General features: G+C 37.1%; 1 protein-coding gene across 1 annotated transcript in view; it reads right to left on the bottom strand.

Annotated features, from left to right (window-relative positions):
• The window catches only part of LOC308362754 (receptor-type tyrosine-protein phosphatase eta-like), a gene marked incomplete at both ends in the record, with an annotated part of 34375 nt that extends 13783 nt beyond the window's left edge, over positions 1 to 20592 (bottom strand). The window contains 4 exons of the mRNA XM_080835481.1: positions 13903 to 14166; positions 16059 to 16322; positions 17317 to 17580; positions 20517 to 20592. Coding sequence (XP_080691607.1) covers positions 13903 to 14166; positions 16059 to 16322; positions 17317 to 17580; positions 20517 to 20592 — 868 coding nt within the window. The remainder of the gene's footprint in view (positions 1 to 13902; positions 14167 to 16058; positions 16323 to 17316; positions 17581 to 20516) is intronic.
• Positions 20593 to 21714: the final 1122 nt, after the last annotated feature.

The raw sequence follows: 21714 nt of genomic DNA, 5'->3' as shown, positions 1-21714 counted from the left end.
CCAGTGACATCAGTATTTTGGTTGATTTCACGATGTATAGGCTACCGACAGTTAGCATACCAAGCTAGGTAGCATTACCATTAGAATTGCATGGCAGATATGCTAAGCTATCGGGCTATTCCCCCACCCAGTGCCTGTGGCTAGTCCGAAAAAGGTGCATCTAAATCGGGTAACTTCGCTTGGCGAGCGGGGGCATGTGGAGGGGGAAAATGGGCCTCATTCTCTATCGTTCTCTCTCTCTCTCTCTCTCTCTCTCTCACACACACACACACACACACACACACACACACACACACACACACACACACCCCAATGGACTGACATAGATGTTTTATGTGTTTCATGTGACAATTCAAGTTCATTGTTTTATGTGCTTAATGTGATAATTCAATGGTGTGTGTGTGTGTGTGTGTGTGTGTGTGTGTGATAATCATTGTATTGGTAATTGTGATAAATGAAATAGTATTACTACTGATTAATTAATAGGGTCATTATTCCATTGTTATCATACCACTGAGCTTTAACATAGAAGTTACTGCCTTCTGTTTTAGTATGCTTCACTGACACCTGTGCCAAATCCAAAGAACCTCTTCTCTCTCTGTCCCTCTCAATTTAACTGTAACTAGGAACATTAAGACACCATCCATTCTCTATTTTTTTTCTCTCCATCTCTCCATCTTTCTCTCTGTCAACTTTCTCTCACACTCAATCTCTCTTCTTCACTCCATTTTTATCTCCTTTTTTCAATATTTTCACTCTCTCTTTATCTCTTCATCCAGAGCCACTCTTGTTCACTCTTCTTTCCTTCTTCCACTCTTCTTTCCTTTCTTATTTTCTTCTTCCATTTTTCTTTCCTTCTTCCACTCTTCTTGCCTTTCTTTTTTCCTTCATCCACTCTTCTTTCCTTCTTCCACTTTTCTTTCCTTTCTTCACTCTTCTTTCCTTCTTACACTCTTCTTTCCTTTCTTCTTTCCTTCTTTCACTCTTCTTTCTTTCCTTATTTCCTTCTTCCACTCTTCTTTCCTTCTTACACTCTTCTTTCCTTTCTTCTTTCATTATTTCACTCTTCTTTCTTTTCTTCTTTCCTTCTTCCACTCTTCTTTCCTTTCTTCACTCTTCTTTCTTTTCTTCTTTCCTTCTTTCACTCTTCTTTCCTTTCTTCTTTCCCTCTTCCACTCTTCTCTCCTTTCTTCACTCTTCTTTCCTTTTGTCTTTCCTTCTTCCACTCTTCTTGCCTTTCTTTTTTCCTTCATCCACTCTTCTTTCCTTCTTCCACTTTTCTTTCCTTTCTTCACTCTTCTTTCCTTCTTACACTCTTCTTTCCTTTCTTCTTTCCTTCTTTCACTCTTCTTTCTTTTCTTCTTCCTTTCTTAACCTTTGCATTTCATGCACTGGTATTTCCTTCAGGAAATGCATTTTCTAGTTACAGTGCATGAAATGCCCTGTATTGTTATTCCTAGGCTTCTTCTTCTTCTTATTCTTGTTACCTTTTTCTGCGATTAATTCAGCCCGAACCGCTTAACGTAGAAACTTCATTCAAACTTTGTCGCGTAGGTCTTGTAAACGACACTTATGCTATGTATTTTTCACTTTTCTAAACTTTATACTTTTTAAGATATTAAAGAAAAACGAATATAAATTTCTCCCATTGACTTACATTGGGCCATTATGACATCATAATAGGGTCTTTAAACTGGCTTGCACCTGTGCGCTTTACTCTGCCGTGCTAAGGCAAAAGACCGTAACTTCAAGTTTGGTCAAAAATGAGTTTTTGACGTATTTGTAAAATATCAGCAGTAATTAAACAAATGTACTGATATTAAATGTACTACTAACATGCCATTATCAAATTAAAGCCAGTGACATCAGTATTTTGGTTGATTTCACGATGTATAGGCTACCGACAGTTAGCATACCAAGCTAGGTAGCATTACCATTAGAATTGCATGGCAGATATGCTAAGCTATCGGGCTATTCCCCCACCCAGTGCCTGTGGCTAGTTCGAAAAAGGTGCATCTAAATCGGGTAACTTCGCTTGGCGAGCGGGGGCATGTGGAGGGGGAAAATGGGCCTCATTCTCTATCGTTCTCTCTCTCTCTCTCTCTCTCACACACACACACACACACACACACACACACACACACACACACACACACACACACACACACACACACACCCAATGGACTGACATAGATGTTTTATGTGTTTCATGTGACAATTCAAGTTCATTGTTTTATGTGCTTAATGTGATAATTCAATGGTGTGTGTGTGTGTGTGTGTGTGTGTGTGTGATAATCATTGTATTGGTAATTGTGATAAATGAAATAGTATTACTACTGATTAATTAATAGGGTCATTATTCCATTGTTATCATACCACTGAGCTTTAACATAGAAGTTACTGCCTTCTGCCTTAGTATGCTTCACTGACACCTGTGCCAAATCCAAAGAACCTCTTCTCTCTCTGTCCCTCTCAATTTAACTGTAACTAGGAACATTAAGACACCATCCATTCTCTATTTTTTTTTCTCTCCATCTCTCCATCTTTCTCTCTGTCAACTTTCTCTCACACTCAATCTCTCTTCTTCACTCCATTTTTATCTCCTTTTTTCAATATTTTCACTCTCTCTTTATCTCTTCATCCAGAGCCACTCTTGTTCACTCTTCTTTCCTTCTTCCACTCTTCTTTCCTTTCTTATTTTCTTCTTCCATTTTTCTTTCCTTCTTCCACTCTTCTTGCCTTTCTTTTTTCCTTCATCCACTCTTCTTTCCTTCTTCCACTTTTCTTTCCTTTCTTCACTCTTCTTTCCTTCTTACACTCTTCTTTCCTTTCTTCTTTCCTTCTTTCACTCTTCTTTCTTTCCTTATTTCCTTCTTCCACTCTTCTTTCCTTCCTTCACTCTTCTTTCCTTTCTTCTTTCATTATTTCACTCTTCTTTCTTTTCTTCTTTCCTTCTTCCACTCTTCTTTCCTTTCTTCACTCTTCTTTCTTTTCTTCTTTCCTTCTTTCACTCTTCTTTCCTTTCTTCTTTCCCTCTTCCACTCTTCTCTCCTTTCTTCACTCTTCTTTCCTTTTGTCTTTCCTTCTTCCACTCTTCTTGCCTTTCTTTTTTCCTTCATCCACTCTTCTTTCCTTCTTCCACTTTTCTTTCCTTTCTTCACTCTTCTTTCCTTCTTACACTCTTCTTTCCTTTCTTCTTTCCTTCTTTCACTCTTCTTCCTTTCTTAACCTTTGCATTTCATGCACTGGTATTTCCTTCAGGAAATGCATTTTCTAGTTATTCTTCTTACCTTTTTCTGCGATTAATTCAGCTCGAACCGCTTAACGTAGAAACTTAATTCAAACTTTGTCGCGTAGGTCTTGTAAAGGACACTTATGCTATGTATTTTTCACTTTTCTAAACTTTATACTTTTTAAGTTATTAAAGAAAAACGAATCTAAATGTTCCCATTGACTTACATTGGGCCATTATGACATCATAATAGGGTAATTAAACTGGCTTGCACCTGTGCTTCACTGACAGCTGCGGCAAGCCTCCAAGGGTCCTCTTCTCTTTGTACCTCTCCATTCAACTGTATAACTAGGAATATTAATAGACACCTTCCATACTCTACTTTTTACAGTGCATGAAATGCCCTGTATTGTTATTCCTAGGCTTCTTCTTCTTCTTCTTCTTCTTCTTCTTCTTCTTCTTCTTCTTGTTACCTTTTTCTGCGATTAATTCAGCCCGAACCGCTTAACGTAGAAACTTCATTCAAACTTTGTCGCGTAGGTCTTGTAAACGACACTTATGCTATGTATTTTTCACTTTTCAAAACTTTATACTTTTTAAGATATTAAATAAAAACGAATCGAAATTTTCCCATTGACTTACATTGGGCCATTATGACGTCATGATAGGGTCTTTAAACTGGCTTGCACCTGTGCTTTACTGACAGCTGCGCCAAATCAAAGGAACCTCTTTGTCCCTCTCAATTTAACTGTAACTACACTGTAAAAAAAGCAACTTGTATTTGTTGGCCTAAAACAGTACTTTATGTTGGTAAAACTTGAAAATATATAGCCCTCTTTGTTGTGACATGCGGGAAAAAGCCAACTGTCCGTTGGCACTTTACAATTGAAGTCTCATTCTGGCTGTGCTGCTGTCTCTTGCTGGAGTCCAAACAGGTACGTTTTAAATCAACCTTTAATTAAATTAAAATGATGCGCGAATTTTATTCTGAGTTGTGTTGTGCAGTAGGCCTATGTTGTACGTCGTTTAATGGAGAAAGCGACCAAGACATTTACACAAAGCTTTTCAGTCATTAGAGAAAGCTAGCATCAGTCATTAGAGAAAGCTAGCATCAGTCAGGCAACCTATTCAAACAGGACAGGCATGTTATCTTCTGACTGTTGGTATTGTGTTAAAGTAACACAATGCAACAATTATACTTCAGGATTATGGTTAGGATAATCAGTTTAACCTAAAAATAACAGCTTGAAAAAAATTGGGGCGCTACAATGACTTTTAATATAGAGAATTGCATCCGCGCCATTGCTATGCAGGGTCTATAGGCACATAACTTCGTTCTGTAGTTTTGCCGCCCAACTTTCCACTGTCTGCTGAACTAGTAAGCTTATTTGCCATCTTGCTTTGTCTTGTGTTGCACTTGCTTGACTGTGTAAGGACAGTTGTTGAGTAACTAGTTTGTAATAATGTCAAAGTCAGCACATTTCAAGAGATTTCGTCAGTTTTAGCTGATAGCATATAGCTAGCGTATAGCTATTGATCCGTTGTGCTGCTTTAATTCGTGTTTGCCAGCTTGTTACAGATACAAAAAAGACATTAGGGTATTAATGCTAACTCAAAATTGTGGTTGCAACATTAGCTGACATTTTATGCCATCTTTCAGAAGTGTAGTGTTACTACACAGTGGTAGTCATGCTCCGTCTCTGCTCCAGGTAGCAGGTGAGCAGGCTGGTTTAGTAGGGACAGAGAGAGCGCGGGGCCAGCGACAGGTTGCTGCTCGGTTCTGCAGTTAGTGTGCTGCCTGCCCCACCAGTGGCGGCTGCTGATCTTTCAAAGAGGGGGAGCTCATTTTTTGGGTACATCATACAAATATTAGCATTGTCTGCCATCGTGTGTAGTTTGTTACCTGGCTAGTTCACACTTACGACCAGTGGCGATTTCTTTAAAGCTTGGCTTCCCCTAATAGGTGGTGGGCCGAGGTGCGATTTCTTGCATTTTAACGTTCCCTGGATATGGAGAAGCCATGTTTTTGTAAATATGTTCTACTTTTGTATTCACGTTTAGACAAAAATTGTTGCCACTTGCAGTTATTGCTTATTAAGTTGTTATCGATAACTTTATTCCCGAGGCAAATGGAGAGGGCAGCTACACTTTGGGTCCGATAATCGTGACGTTTTGACGTTGTTATCCAATCGCGTTCTTGGAATTGCTCCAGTGAAGTTAATGAGCAGTCCAACAACACTGTTTACATCTTTGTCCATGTAGTGTGAATTGTGGAATATATAGGTCATTTTTAGACGTTTTTGATTCAGTTTTCAAATCGAGGTGATATAGCGGCTTTTTCTTGTTAAACAAAGGGTATTTTAATCTTAAAAACAAAAAGACATTGCTCTGTGGGGAGCCTTTTCATAATGTTGTCAGACACTGATAATGATATGAGCCTGTCAGTGACACAAAAAGCACCTCCAGTGGATATACCTTCACAGTGAGCAATCGTAATCGTAGCAATCATTTTGGATATTGAAAAGGACAGCTGCCTGCATGTTTACTCTACTTCTTATATGTCAATTACATCTTGTAATGTTTCATGCAACTCTTGTTTCAGACATCTGACATCTCTGCACATAGACAAACTGCAGCTTTAAAGGGCCTTCCCTTGTAAACATTTTTTTTTTGGTTGGTTTTTCTGAAACATGTTACATGGTCTCGATAGTTTGCATTTACTTGCCCCTTTTGGAAGGGATTTGATACAGTATAAATAAAACAAATGTTTTGAATGTATATGTTGCGTCTGTAATTATCTATACATTTGATTAGAAGTTCCTGGTTATAAATTATAAAGTTGAGTTACATTATAAACTATTGCAGTGTGCGATTTTAAATTCCTCTTAAATTATTCTGCTAAACCCATTTAAAGTGAATTCTGTATAAGATTACAATGTAAAATTATAAATTACTACAATTTACAGGACAGTTAGCTGAAGTGAGGATTTAAAGTTATTACAACGTTAAATAATAAGTTAGTACAATTTAGGGGAGAGTTAGCAGAAGTAAGGATTAAAAGTTATGACAATGTTAAATAATAAGTAAGTACAACTTAGGGGAGAGTTAGCACAAGTAAGGATTAAAAGTTATTACAATGTTAAATAATAAGTAAGTACAACTTAGGGGAGAGTTAGCACAAGTAAGGATTAAATGTTATTACAATGTTAAATAATAAGTAAGTACAACTTAGGGGAGAGTTGGCACAAGTAAGGATTAAATGTTATTACAATGTAAAATTATGAGTTAGTAGAACTTACTCTTGAGTTGACCAAAATCAGAATTCAGAGTTGAGCAAACTCAAAAGCAAAACTTAAAATATTGAGTTTAATTGCCCAACTTAAAATTTTACTGAAGTTTGTTGCCTTAAAATTTTGAGTTCACCCAACTTTTTTTTTTTTTACAGTGTAGGAACATTAAGACACCTTCCATTCTCTACTTTTTTTCTCTCCATCTCTCCATCTTTCTCTCTATCCCTCTCAGTCTATTTTCTCTCACACTCAATCTCTCTTCTTCACTCCATTTTTATCTCCTTTTTTCAATATTTTCACTCTTTTTCTCTTTCACTCTTCTTTCCTTCTTTCACTTTTCTTTCCTTTCTTCACTCTCCTTTCTTCTTTCCTTCTTTCACTCTTCTTTCCTTTCTTCACTCTTCTTTCTTTTCTTCCACTCCTCTTTCCTTTCTTCACTCTTCTTTCTTTTCTTCTTTCCTTCTTTCACTCTTCTTTCCTTCATCCTCTCTTCTCTCCTTTCTTCACTCTTCTATCCTTTCTTCTTTCCTTCTTTCACTCTTCTTTCTTTTCTTCTTCCTTTCCTAACTTTTGCATTTCATGCACTGGTATTTCCTTCAGGAAATGCATTTTCTAGTTTTTTCTCTCTCCTTCTTTCTCTCTATCACTCTCACTCTACTTTCTCTCACACTCCATCTCTCTGCTTCACTCTTTTTTTCTCCTTCTTTCAATATTTTCACTCTCTCTTTACTGTCTTTATTCAGAGCCACTCTTGTTCACTCTTCTTTCCTTACTTTGTTTCTTCCTCTCTTCTTTCCTTCTTTCTACTCTTCTTTACTTTCTTCTTTCCTTCTTCCACTCTTCTTTCCTTTCTTCTTCCCTTCTTCCACTCTTCTTACCTTTTTCTTTTTCTTCTTTCCTTCTTTCACACTTCTTTCTTTTCTTCTTATCTTCTTCCCTTCTTCCACTCTTCTTCTCTTTCTTCACTCTTCTTTCCTTCTTCCACTCTTCTTTCCTTTCTTCTTTCCTTCTTCCACTCTAATTTCCTTTCTTCACTCTTCTTTCCTTTTTTCTTCCCTTCTTCCACTCTTCTTTCCTTTCTTCACTATTCTTTCCTTTCTTCTTTCCTTCTTCCACTCTTCTTTCCTTCTTTTACTGTTCTTTCCTTTCTTCCTTCCTTCTTTCACTTTTCTTTTCTTTTATTCGTTCTTTCTTAACTTTTGCATTTCATGCACTGGTATTTCCTTCAGGAAATGCATTTTCTAGTTTGTATATTAATCCATTAATAATGTAAATCATAGTGTAGTGTAGATAGATTTAGGAGGCCCAGTTCCAGGCCCATAGAAGATTTTTAGGTGGCCCACAATGTCAAACTAAAACCCTGAGTAGAAGGGCTAGATGGATTGTAAATACTAATACATCTTGCCTTTGTATGTCAAACATGTCTACAAAATGTATTCATTCGTTCATAAGTGGGATTTTAGAATTAACTCCATTAGAATGGAGAATGCAAGTGCTTTAAACCAATTCCAGAAAAATTGGAATTTTTTTCTAGTGAGCTCAGAAGACGAGAGGCTAAATGCACTTATCTGTGGATTCTTTATCAAAAGGCTCTAAACTCTCAACAGAAGATGCTCTATGGATGATTATCCCGTAATTATCTCGTAACTTATTACTGACTAGACCAATAGAAAGAAGGCCAGCTCGACATCTGACTTGCTCGGTTCCGTGTAGGGTCTCTTGCTCGGTTTCTCTCTCTTTTTCTTTTCCTATCCTTGTACAAGAAACGTATGTTACCCTGTAGCTGACTTCTAACTTACATCTGCAGAAGTATTGAAACTTTTAAGCTAAGAATAGTTATTACAGTGCATGAAATGCCCTGTATTGTTATTCCTAGGCTTCTTCTTCTTCTTCTTATTACAGTGCATGAAATGCCCTGTATTGTTATTCCTAGGCTTCTTCTTCTTCTTCTTCTTATTCTTGTTACCTTTTTCTGCGATTAATTCAGCCCGAACCGCTTAATGTAGAAACTTCATTCAAACTTTGTCACGTAGGTCTTGTAAACGACACTTATGCTATGTATTTTTCACTTTTCTAAACTTTATACTTTTTAAGATATTAAAGAAAAACGAATATAAATTTCTCCCATTGACTTACATTGGGCCATTATGACATCATAATAGGGTCTTTAAACTGGCTTGCACCTGTGCTTTACTGACAGCTGCGCCAAATCAAAGGAACCTCTTCTCTCTCTGTCCCTCTCAATTTAACTGTAACTAGGAACATTAAGACACCATCCATTCTCAATTTTTTTTTCTCTCCATATCTCCATCTTTCTCTCTCAGTCTACTTTCTCTCACACTCAATCTCTCTTCTTCACTCCATTTTTATCTCCTTTTTTCAATATTTTCACTCTCTTTTTCTCTTTCACTCTTCTTTCCTTCTTTCACTTTTCTTTCCTTTCTTCACTCTCCTTTCTTCTTTCCTTCTTTCACTCTTCTTTCCTTTTCTTCTTTCCTTCTTCAACTATTATTTCCTTCTTTCACTCTTCTTTCTTTTCTTCTTCCACTCTTCTTTCCTTTCTTCACTCTTCTTTCTTTTCTTCTTTCACTCTTCTTTCCTTCATCCTCTCTTCTCTCCTTTCTTCACTCCTCTATCCTTTCTTCTTTCCTTCTTCCACTGTTCTTTCCTTTCTTCTTTCCTTCTTTCACTCTTCTTTCTTTTCTTCTTCCTTTCCTAACTTTTGCATTTCATGCACTGGTATTTCCTTCAGGAAATGCATTTTCTAGTTCTTGTTACCTTTTTCTGCGATTAATTCAGCCCAAACCGCTTAACGTAGAAACTTCATTCAAACTTTGTCGCGTAGGTCTTGTAAACGACACTTATGCTATGTATTTTTCACTTTTCTAAACTTTATACTTTTTAAGATATTAAAGAAAAACTAATATAAATTTCTCCCATTGACTTACATTGGGCCATTATGACATCATAATAGGGTCTTTAAACTGGCTTGCACCTGTGCTTTACTCTGCCGTGCTAAGGCAAAAGACCGTAACTTCAAGTTTGGTCAAAAATGAGTTTTTGACGTATTTGTAAAATATCAGCAGTAATTAAACAAATGTACTGATATTAAATGTACTACTAACATGCCATTATCAAACTAGAAAATGCATTTCCTGAAGGAAATACCAGTGCATGAAATGCAAAAGTTAAGAAAGGAAGAAGAAAAGAAAGAAGAGTGAAAGAAGGAAAGAAGAAAGGAAAGAAGAGTGAAAGAAGGAAAGAAGAGTGGAAGATGGAAAGAAGAGTGGAAGAAGGGAAGAAGAGTGAAGAAAGGAAAAAAGAGTGAAAGAAGGAAAGAATAGTTGAAGAAGGAAAGAAGAAAAGAAAGAAGCGTGAAAGAAGGACAGAAGAAAGGAGAGTAAAGAAAGAAAAGTGAAAGAAGGAAAGAAGAGTTGAACAAGAAAGGAAAGAAGAGTGGAAGAAGGAAAGAAGAGTGAACAAGAGTGGCTCTGGATAAAGAGAAAAAGAGAGTGAAAATATTGAAAAAAGGAGATAAAAATGGAGTGAAGAAGAGAGATTGAGTGTGAGAGAAAGTAGACTGAGAGGGATAGAGAGAAAGATGGAGAGATGGAGAGAAAAAAAAGTAGAGAATGGAAGGTGTCTTAATGTTCCTAGTTACAGTTAAATTGAGAGGGACAGAGAGAGAAGAGGTTCCTTTGATTTGGTGCAGCTGTCAGTGAAGCACAGGTGCAAGCCAGTTTAAAGACCCTATTATGATGTCATAATGGCCCAATGTAAGTCAATGGGAGAAATGTATATTCGTTTTTCTTTAATATCTTAAAAAGTATAAAGTTTAGAAAAGTGAAAAATACATAGCATAAGTGTCGTTTACAAGACCTACGCGACAAAGTTTGAATGAAGTTTCTACGTTAAGCGGTTCGGGCTGAATTAATCGCAGAAAAAGGTAACAAGAATAAGAAGAAGAAGAAGCCTAGGAATAACAATACAGGGCATTTCATGCACTGTAATTAAAGCCAGTGACATCAGTATTTTGGTTGATTTCACGATGTATAGGCTACCGACAGTTAGCATACCAAGCTAGGTAGCATTACCATTAGAATTGCATGGCAGATATGCTAAGCTATCGGGCTATTCCCCCACCCAGTGCCTGTGGCTAGTCCGAAAAAGGTGCATCTAAATCGGGTAACTTCGCTTGGCGAGCGGGGGCATGTGGAGGGGGAAAATGGGCCTCATTCTCTATCGTTCTCTCTCTCTCTCTCTCTCTCTCTCTCTCTCACACACACACACACACACACACACCCCAATGGACTGACATAGATGTTTTATGTGTTTCATGTGACAATTCAAGTTCATTGTTTTATGTGCTTAATGTGATAATTCAATGGTGTGTGTGTGTGTGTGTGTGTGTGTGTGTGTGTGTGTGTGTGTGATAATCATTGTATTGGTAATTGTGATAAATGAAATAGTATTACTACTGATTAATTAATAGGGTCATTATTCCATTGTTATCATACCACTGAGCTTTAACATAGAAGTTACTGCCTTCTGCCTTAGTATGCTTCACTGACACCTGTGCCAAATCCAAAGAACCACTTCTCTCTCTGTCCCTCTCAATTTAACTGTAACTAGGAACATTAAGACACCATCCATTCTCTATTTTTTTTTCTCTCCATCTTTCTCTCTGTCAACTTTCTCTCACACTCAATCTCTCTTCTTCACTCCATTTTTATCTCCTTTTTTCAATATTTTCACTCTCTCTTTATCTCTTCATCCAGAGCCACTCTTGTTCACTCTTCTTTCCTTCTTCCACTCTTCTTTCCTTTCTTATTTTCTTCTTCCATTTTTCTTTCCTTCTTCCACTCTTCTTGCCTTTCTTTTTTCCTTCATCCACTCTTCTTTCCTTCTTCCACTTTTCTTTCCTTTCTTCACTCTTCTTTCCTTCTTACACTCTTCTTTCCTTTCTTCTTTCCTTCTTTCACTCTTCTTTCTTTCCTTATTTCCTTCTTCCACTCTTCTTTCCTTCCTTCACTCTTCTTTCCTTTCTTCTTTCATTATTTCACTCTTCTTTCATTATTTCACTCTTCTTTCTTTTCTTCTTTCCTTCTTCCACTCTTCTTTCCTTTCTTCTCTCTTCTTTCTTTTCTTCTTTCCTTCTTTCACTCTTCTTTCCTTTCTTCTTTCCCTCTTCCACTCTTCTCTCCTTTCTTCACTCTTCTTTCCTTTTGTCTTTCCTTCTTCCACTCTTCTTGCCTTTCTTTTTTCCTTCATCCACTCTTCTTTCCTTCTTCCACTTTTCTTTCCTTTCTTCACTCTTCTTTCCTTCTTACACTCTTCTTTCCTTTCTTCTTTCCTTCTTACACTCTTCTTTCCTTTCTTCTTTCCTTCTTCCACTCTTCTTTCCTTTCTTCTTCCCTTCTTCCACTCTTCTTACCTTTTTCTTTTCTTCTTTTCTTCTTTCCTTCTTTCACTCTTCTTTCTTTTCTTCTTATCTTCTTCAGCTCTTCTTCCTTTCTTCCACTTTTCTTTCCTTCTTCCACTCTTCTTTCCTTCTTCCACTCTTCTTTCCTTCTTCCACTCTAATTTCCTTTCTTCACTCTTCTTTCCTTTCTTCTCCCCTTCTTCTTTCTTTCTTCCACTCTTCTTTCCTTTCTTCACTCTTCTTTCCTTTCTTCTTTCCTTCTTCAACTCTTCTTTCCTTCTTTTACTGTTCTTTCCTTTCTTCCTTCCTTCTTTCACTTTTCTTTTATTCATTCTTTCTTAACTTTTGCATTTCATGCACTGGTATTTCCTTCAGGAAATGCATTTTCTAGTTATTAATAGCTATTTCCTCTCATTCTATAGATTTGTTTTAAATAATGTTTCACAAAAGCCCTAGGTGTGCCTGCCAAAATGCAGGAAGAGTTAACGCATTAACCTCACTGGAAATGGTATAAGTGGCCAGCTAGCTAGTTACCATGGCGCCCATGTCAATGCTATGAGTATTCATCAGCACATTATTGTAATTTCTCTCCACGTAATTTATTTGCTGTAAAGCACTTTGAACTGCTGTGTTTTGTATGAAAGGTGCTATACAAATAAAGTTTATTATTATTATTATTATTATTAATTTTTTTTTATTTATTTTTTTCTCTTTTATTATTTTTATGTTTTATATCTTTTATTGTGTGATGTGCCCCTGATTGTTTTAGATGTTTTAAATATTTTGTGAATGCTCCTGATTCTGTCTCTACTGTATGTAAAGCACTTTGAGCTGCATTTTTTGTATGAAAGGTGCTATACAAATAAAGCTTTATTATTATTAGCTGCTGTAAACAACTGTCCATTTATTTCACCCCGCACCTCTTGGGGTCCTCACATTGAAAAAGAATCAGCAGATCCTACATAATGGAGCTTTAAGTGGTAACAGCCTCTTCAGTCTTTGAAATTAAGACATGGTATTAGTTACAGGCTGGTTTTTGCCTGTTCACATATATGCAGAAAACCAGCTACAAAGATTGCCCAGTCAATACGTTTGGCTATTTCTAACTATGGCATACTAATGTCTAGCCTGGATACCAGCCTGAACTCCGCCCACAAAATTTTTGGTCTGGGAGATTCAGTCTGGAGTCGAGCTAGTTGGGAGGGTTTAAACGGCCCCGAAAAGGGATCTGACCATTCAAATTGTAAGGGCGGGCTTTATACGTTGATGGACAGACATAGATAGAATACCGGTATACATCGAACAAAGATGGCGCCGTTTCGGGAGCTTAGTGGGACATATTTGATATGATTTAAGGTATCTACACGACTTTTTTTATGTCTACATTGACTCGGTTAGTTGTGTATACGCAACACCAATGTTGCCTAGGATTGTAGGTCTTAACTTATGCACTCTAGACCATTATTGAAAGGTTATGCTAACAGCGTAGACAAAAAAAACATTGAAACTAATGGTAGCTTCTAGCCTTGAGTGCTAATTAAGTAACGTGAGCAGGCATATCTCAACAGATATTGACAGCGCATTCATTTTGAAAGAGGAACAGAGAAACGCGATCAAGGCATTTGTCGATTGAAAATATGTTTTTGCCGTCCTTCCTACGGGATCAGGTAAAAGTTTAATCTATCAGATGGTAATAATACTACGTTGCTCTGATTGGTTCTAGGTATCCAATTCAGCGAAGAGGAATTTTCTTTCCTGGTTCGTTGAAACACGCCCCATAATCACAGCCCAGTGGTCCAGTCTCAGACTCATATTCTGACTAGAATTATGAGTATGACATCGTCAGGCTAACTAATGTCAGGACCATAACACAAAATGATTCTTATCTTTTTTCCCCTTCCTGTTCTTTTTCCCTTAGCGAGATCATTAAAGGGTTCAGTGAATCTGAGGGAACATACCTGTAACTGCTGAGAACTCAAATCCTATGCTTCTCACTTCCCCAAACACAGTGAAGAGAGTGAACGAGTAGTTTGTTCCAGCAGAGAGTGATGACACTGTGTGTGTCACTTTGTCCCCAGCTGATTCAGGGATGCTGGTCTCTGTTCCATTGCTATCTTTCAGTATGTAAGTATAAGTGTTGATGCCGATGACTTTGGTCCACTCTAGCTCTATGTGAGTCTCAGAGCGGTTCCTCACATTCACCTGGGTAACATCAGGGGGAGCTGAAGGGGAGGGGAGGACAAGACAGAAACACAGACAGATGGAAGGTCATATGAAAAGAGAGATATACATTTAGAATGGAGACTGCAAGAGGGAATCTAGAATACAAATAAAATAAATTGATATCTTAATTTAAATTGACCAATAACAAAAAGGAGAGATAAATCAGATTCAGAGATTATCACAGCACAGCCTTTATCAAAAGGCTCTAAACTCTCAACAGAAGATGCTCTATGGATGATTATCCCGTAATTATCTCGTAACTTATTACTGACTAGACCAATAGAAAGAAGGCCAGCTCGACATCTGACTTGCTCGGTTCCGTGTAGGGTCTCTTGCTCGGTTTCTCTCTCTTTTTCTCTTCCTATCCTTGTACAAGAAACGTATGTTGCCCTGTAACTGACTTCTAACTTACATCTGCAGAAGTATTGAAACTTTTAAGCTAAGAATAGTTATTATTAATAGCTATTTCCTCTCATTCTATAGATTTGTTTTAAATAATGCTTCACAAAAGCCCTAGGTGTGCCTGCCAAAATGCAGGAAGAGTTAACGCATTAACCTCACTGGAAATGGTATAAGTGGCCAGCTAGCTAGTTACCATGGCGCCCATGTCAATGCTATGAGTATTCATCAGCACATTATTGTAATTTCTCTCCACGTAATTTATTTGCTGTAAAGCACTTTAAACTGCTGTGTTTTGTATGAAAGGTGCTATACAAATAAAGTTTATTATTATTATTAATATTATTATTATTATTATTACATTGCATGAAATGCCCTGTATTGTTATTCCTAGGCTTCTTCTTCTTCTTCTTCTTATTCTTGTTACCTTTTTCTGCGATTAATTCAGCCCGAACCGCTTAACGTAGAAACTTCATTCAAACTTTGTCGCGTAGGTCTTGTAAAGGACACTTATGCTATGTATTTTTCACTTTTCTAAACTTTATACTTTTTAAGATATTAAATAAAAACGAATCGAAATTTTCCCATTGACTTACATTGGGCCATTATGACATCATAATAGGGTCTTTAAACTGGCTTGCACCTGTGCGTCACTGACAGCTGAGCCAAATCAAAGGAACCCCTTCTCTGTCCCTCTCAATTTAACTGTAACTAGGAACATTAAGACACCTTCCATTCTCTACTTTTTTTCTCTCCATCTCTCCATCTTTCTCTCTATCCCTCTCAGTCTACTTTCTCTCACACTCAATCTCTCCTTCACTCCATTTTTATCTCCTTTTTTCAATATTTTCACTCTCTTTTTCTCTTTCACTCTTCTTTCCTTCTTCCACTCATCTTTCCTCCTTCCACTCTTCTTTCCTTCTTTCACTTTTCTTTCCTTTCTTCACTCTCCTTTCTTCTTTCCTTCTTTCACTCTTCTTTCCTTTTCTTCTTTCCTTCTTCAACTATTATTTCCTTCTTTCACTCTTCTTTCCTTTCTTCACTCTTCTTTCTTTTCTTCTTTCCTTCTTTCACTCTTCTTTCCTTCATCCTCTCTTCTCTCCTTTCTTCACTCTTCTATCCTTTCTTCTTTCCTTCTTCCACACTTCTTTCCTTTCTTCTTTCCTTCTTTCACTCTTCTTTCTTTTCTTCTTCCTTTCCTAACTTTTGCATTTCATGCACTGGTATTTCCTTCAGGAAATGCATTTTCTAGTTATTATTAGCTGCTGTAAACAACTGTCCATTTATTTCACCCCGCACCTCTTGGGGTCCTCACATTGAAAAAGAATCAGCAGATCCTACATAATGGAGCTTTAAGTGGTAAAAGCCTCTTCAGTCTTTGAAATTAAGACATGGTATTAGTTACAGGCTGGTTTTTGCCTGTTCACATATATGCAGAAAACCAGCTACAAAGATTGCCCAGTCAATACGTGTGGAATCTGAGGGAACTTACCTGTAACTGCTGAGAACTCAAATCCTATGCTTCTCACTTCCCCAAACACAGTGAAGAGAGTGAACGAGTAGTTTGTTCCAGCAGAGAGAGATGACACTTTGTGTGTCACTTTGTCCCCAGCTGATTCAGGGATTCTGGTCTCTGTTCCATTTCTATCTTTCAGTATGTAAGTATAAGTGTTGATGCCGATGACTTTGGTCCACTCTAGCTCTATGTGAGTCTCAGAGCGGGTTGTCACATTCACCTGGGTAACAGGAGGGGGAGCTGAAGGGGAGGGGAGGACAAGACAGAAACACAGACAGATGGAAGGTCATATGAAAAGAGAGATATACATTTAGAATGGAGACTGCAAGAGGGAATCTAGAATACAAATAAAATAAATTGATATCTTAATTTAAATTGACCAATAACAAAAAGGAGAGATAAATCAGATTCAGAGATTATCACAGCACAGCCTTTATCAAAAGGCTCTAAACTCTCAACAGAAGATGCTCTATGGATGATTATCCCGTAATTATCTCGTAACTTATTACTGACTAGACCAATAGAAAGAAGGCCAGCTCGACATCTGACTTGCTCGGTTCCGTGTAGGGTCTCTTGCTCGGTTTCTCGCTCTTTTTCTTTTCCTATCCTTGTACAAGAAATGTATGTTACCCTGTAGCTGACTTCTAACTTACATCTGCAGAAGTATTGAAACTTTTAAGCTAAGAATAGTTATTATTAATAGCTATTTCCTCTCATTCTATAGATTTGTTTTAAATAATGTTTCACAAAAGCCCTAGGTGTGCCTGCCAAAATGCAGGAAGTGTTAACGCATTAACCTCACTGGAAATGGTATAAGTGGCCAGCTAGCTAGTTACCATGGCGCCCATGTCAATGCTATGAGTATTCATCAGCACATTATTGTAATTTCTCTCCACGTAATTTATTTGCTGTAAAGCACTTTGAACTGCTGTGTTTTGTATGAAAGGTGCTATACAAATAAAGTTTATTATTATTATTAATATTATTATTATTATTATTATTAGCTGCTGTAAACAACTGTCCATTTATTTCACCCCGCACCTCTTGGGGTCCTCACATTGAAAAAGAATCAGCAGATCCTACATAATGGAGCTTTAAGTGGTAAAAGCCTCTTCAGTCTTTGAAATTAAGACATGGTATTAGTTACAGGCTGGTTTTTGCCTGTTCACATATATGCAGAAAACCAGCTACAAAGATTGCCCAGTCAATACGTGTGGAATCAGAGGGAACTTACCTGTAACTGCTGAGAACTCAAATCCTATGCTTCTCACTTCCCCAAACACAGTGAAGAGAGTGAACGAGTAGTTTGTTCCAGCAGAGAGAGATGACACTGTGTGTGTCACTTTGTCCCCAGCTGATTCAGGGATTCTGGTCTCTGTTCCATTTCTATCTTTCAGTATGTAAGTATAAGTGTTGATGCCGATGACTTTGGTCCACTCTAGCTCTATGTGAGTCTCAGAGCGGTTCCTCACATTCACCTGGGTAACAGGAGGGGGAGCTGAAGGGGAGGGGAGGACAAGACAGAAACACAGACAGATGGAAGGTCATATGAAAAGAGAGATATACATTTAGAATGGAGACTGCAAGAGGGAATCTAGAATACAAATAAAATAAATTGATATCTTAATTTAAATTGACCAATAACAAAAAGGAGAGATAAATCAGATTCAGAGATTATCACAGCAACAGAAATTGGTCTTCACAAAATCTCCAAATATTATATGCCTTCAATCATTGGAATACAATTTTTTGAGAGGGAGGCATTGATGCTAATTTGGACTGTAGATTAATTCATTACAGTTTTTATCCATTGCTTTGGGCAATTTCACGAAACTGAAATTACATTCTCAAAGCTCTTAGTGCATTTGGCAAAATAGCCTATATGGTTCAGCACAACTACATAGATCACCTTCAAAAGGTCATATCTCACCCAAAACAGTTAAGTCAAGCTTCAAAACCAAATCATTTTCTCATAAAAATAGTCAATGCCCCCAAAATGAAAAGTTCCTTCCCGAAAAGAAAAGGACATTCTCCAAGCTTTAAATATATTTGCCAAAATAACCTAGATGGTTTATCAAAACACTATGGCACACCAGCAAAAGGTCATATCTCTCTCAAAACAGACAACTCATCAATTAAAACTAATTCCTTTTCTCATACTAATAGTCAGTGCCCCCAAAATGAAAAGTCCCTTTGGCATTGTTTAAGCACTGCAGGTCAAAACGTTTAGATGTTTTGGACCATAGAAATATCCCTCAAGTGCACATTTCAATCTTGGCTCAGTCCTTTGACACTGAATGTTTACTGTTTTCTTTCCAGAATACTTTGTGTATCAAACAGAAAAAAGAAAAATTCAAGCGTAGCCTACAAGGTAGCACTCATACTGCACTCAAACTACCATGGAAACTGTTACAGTTATTGCCATACATCGTGGTTACAGTAACAGAAAATGCGTACAGCACAATATACTGTCATACAATAAGCACATCAAAACTAAAATGATGTATAGCCTACACTAACAACACAACCTGGAGCTTATGGGTATTGTATGGGCCAAGACTGGGAATGTGGGTGACTACACTATTCTCTAAAATGGCATCACACATGGTGATGTTGCCCCCGCGCTGGCCTGGGACATCCGCCGTTGCTCCTCTTTTTCTTCCTCCTCTTCCTCTAACAGGCAGTTGCTCTTGGTTGTTTCCCTGGCCAGGTGCTTCCATGTTCATAAATTGTACTGAACTTGGTCAAGCTCTAGATATTTGATGGAAGCATTTATACTCCTGGATAGGACCTGTCAGCTTACTAAACTTACTGTGTGATTGGTGATCGGATGTGTGAATCTCCCCCTAAAGTTCTAGTTGCACCTGAAAATTAAGCTGATGATCCAAGAGATCCATATTACAGGATATACCATGATGTTTTTCATGGTATTATGTGCCTGAAAGATTTTGACAGTAGAGTGAACTATTTTGCAGGTGATGATGTACTCAATGAAATTATGCCAACATGTTTTGCAGAGAACAACCACTTGACTGAGAAGCAACAGTCAGTTTAGACCAGCAAGATGTATTCAATTGGTAATTGGGCTAACTGAAGGCAATTGTACCTAACCATTTGCACAGATGTGCTAAATCATTTGAAATGTGTGCAAACTGTAGGCAATTGTACTTGTCATTTGCAAGGAGTTTCTAAAACAATTGCAATTTGATTAAAGGAATGAGAAATGCCAATCTGTCGTGAACCAGTGCCCAGTGGTTTGGAGGCTTGCACGTGTTGTTTTGAGAATGTAATTTCTGTTTTGTGAAGTTGCCCAAAGCAATGGATAAAAACTGTAATAATGCAAATCATAGTGTACATAGATTTAGGAGGCCCAGTTCTTGACAGAGAAGATTTTTAGGTGGCCCACAATGTCAAACTAAAATCCTGAGTAGAAGGGCTAGATGGATTGTAAATACTAATACATCTTGCCTTTGTATGTCAAACATGTCTACAAAATGTATTCATTCATTCATAAGTGGGATTTTCCCTTATACCATCTCAAAGAGAGCCAGAACATTTTCTATAGATGACGCTAACTATATAAATGGAGACTGGTAGTTGGAATGAGATTGTGTGGAGTAGGAACCTTTTTGTCCTCACTTCCCTAAAGTTATTTATCCTGTTTAATAATACATTTAATGTATGTTTTTTGTTCTTGAGGTACAGTTTCTCATTTTATGGCATTGTGGTTCTAAGTATGATCCTGAAAGACAGAACTATTCAATTAAATGTAAGGTCTACAATTCCAAATATCAAGCATAGATCAAGTCTAAATATTGTGTTCTGTACACTTTCTTAAAAGAATGTTAACCCTTGGGTATATATATATATATAGATAGATAGATAGATAGATAGATAGAGAGAGAGAGAGAGATAGATAGATAGATAGATAGATAGATAGATAGATAGATAGATAGATAGATAGATAGATAGATAGATAGATAGATAGATAGATAGATAAACTTGTATTAATCCCGTGAGGGAAATTCAATTGTCAAAGCAGCAAGGTAGTAGGAATAGGATTCAAGTATATAAATAAACATAGAAAATAAATTAATACAAATTTGAAAAAGAAATAAAATAAAAAGATAAAATAAATAGACAACAAAGTACAGCTTAAATGGACCGGTCATTTGAGATTCATAGTTAATAAGGATATGCCATAGTCAATAATTCAATTTTTATTTATACCTAATATAAATGTCACTCTTCTTTGTAATTTATTAGCATGTCAGCATTTCCTGGCATCATTATACTTGGTCTTGACCTGGGAGAGAAGTGTGATATTGCTCTCACCTTCCCCCTCCAGGTCGAGACAAAGGGGCCTTGTCCCAATGGCCTATTTGAATAGATGGTAACACCCCTTAATATTAGTGTATAAACTCACTATCTCACAAGGGATAGGCAGATTATCTTGAGGTGAAGCTCTGGGCGAGTTGTACTTCAAGCTCTGTCTCACAATGGTGGCCATCATTGTACAAGATTAAAACCTCGATCATGACTGACAATTCCAAGACTGAGTTTCCAATATATGGTATAAACTAAATACTATCAATCTCAGCTGGTGTACATTACATAAAGCAAAATGTATGTAATGTATGTTGTCATTCATAATCTCTGCGCTTAATTTCAGATACTGAAAATTACCAGCATTTTCAGAGTGTTGTGTGGGCCTTTGGATTGTCTGAGAGAAAAGTCCTGTGGACAAACAGTTGTCTAACATCAGGGAACCAGTGAGAGAGCTAGAAGGCAAATGAAAAACTCACGTGCAGCAGTAGTTGGTGTAGGGCTGATGGTGGATTGACACTGAAAGAGATAATTATTATTTGGTGTAAGTGTTTATAATTATAAGAGGCTGATATAAATAAGTTAAAAAAGAAACATGTAAAAATATGTTCATGAATGGAAATCCTTCAGTCAAAACATGACCTCAAGACCAACTGTTTGCTTTTCACTGCTGCTCATTGCAACTTATGATTTCCATACATTTACATTTAGTCATTTAGCAGACACTTTTATCTAAAGCGACGTACAAGCGAGAGAACAATCAAGCTAGGAGCATGAGCAGAAGGGACTTGAACTTATTGCGAGCAGCTAAAGGCAGCCAGTGGAGCTCAATGAGTAGCGGGGTGACGTGTGCCCTCTTCAGTTGGTACATACATCTTGAATCATTTCATTCATGTTCTGCTCTGTAAGTATAGGTATGCTAGTACAAACCAGTATATGAGTTTGTAATAATACTATACTAAATGAATAAAAGGATAATAGAGAAAATAGGGAATACAATGGAAATGAGCAATGATTGAAATAAAGGAACTTTTGAAAACAAACTTTGCATGTGGAAAATATGTGTAGTGCTTTTCCCTGTGAAAAAATATGACGACATGTTACTGTGCAATTCCTAGTGTAGAAGCTGTTCTGGTGGTACAATACAGTACCAGCAGGTCTACCATACAGTATCAGCTCCTTAAATGTATATACAGTATATACTGTATACATACTATGGCTTCCTGATAATTCAATCATTATCCATTTAACTCTGTCATTCATCATTTGTAGAAGTGTGGCTTTATCATTTAAAAAAAAAAAAAAA

This window comes from Sprattus sprattus, assembly GCF_963457725.1.
Source record: "Sprattus sprattus genome assembly, chromosome: 3".
NCBI lineage: Eukaryota > Metazoa > Chordata > Actinopteri > Clupeiformes > Clupeidae > Sprattus > Sprattus sprattus.
Note: the sequence above shows the minus strand (reverse complement) of the source record. Positions and strands in the feature narration are given on the sequence as shown.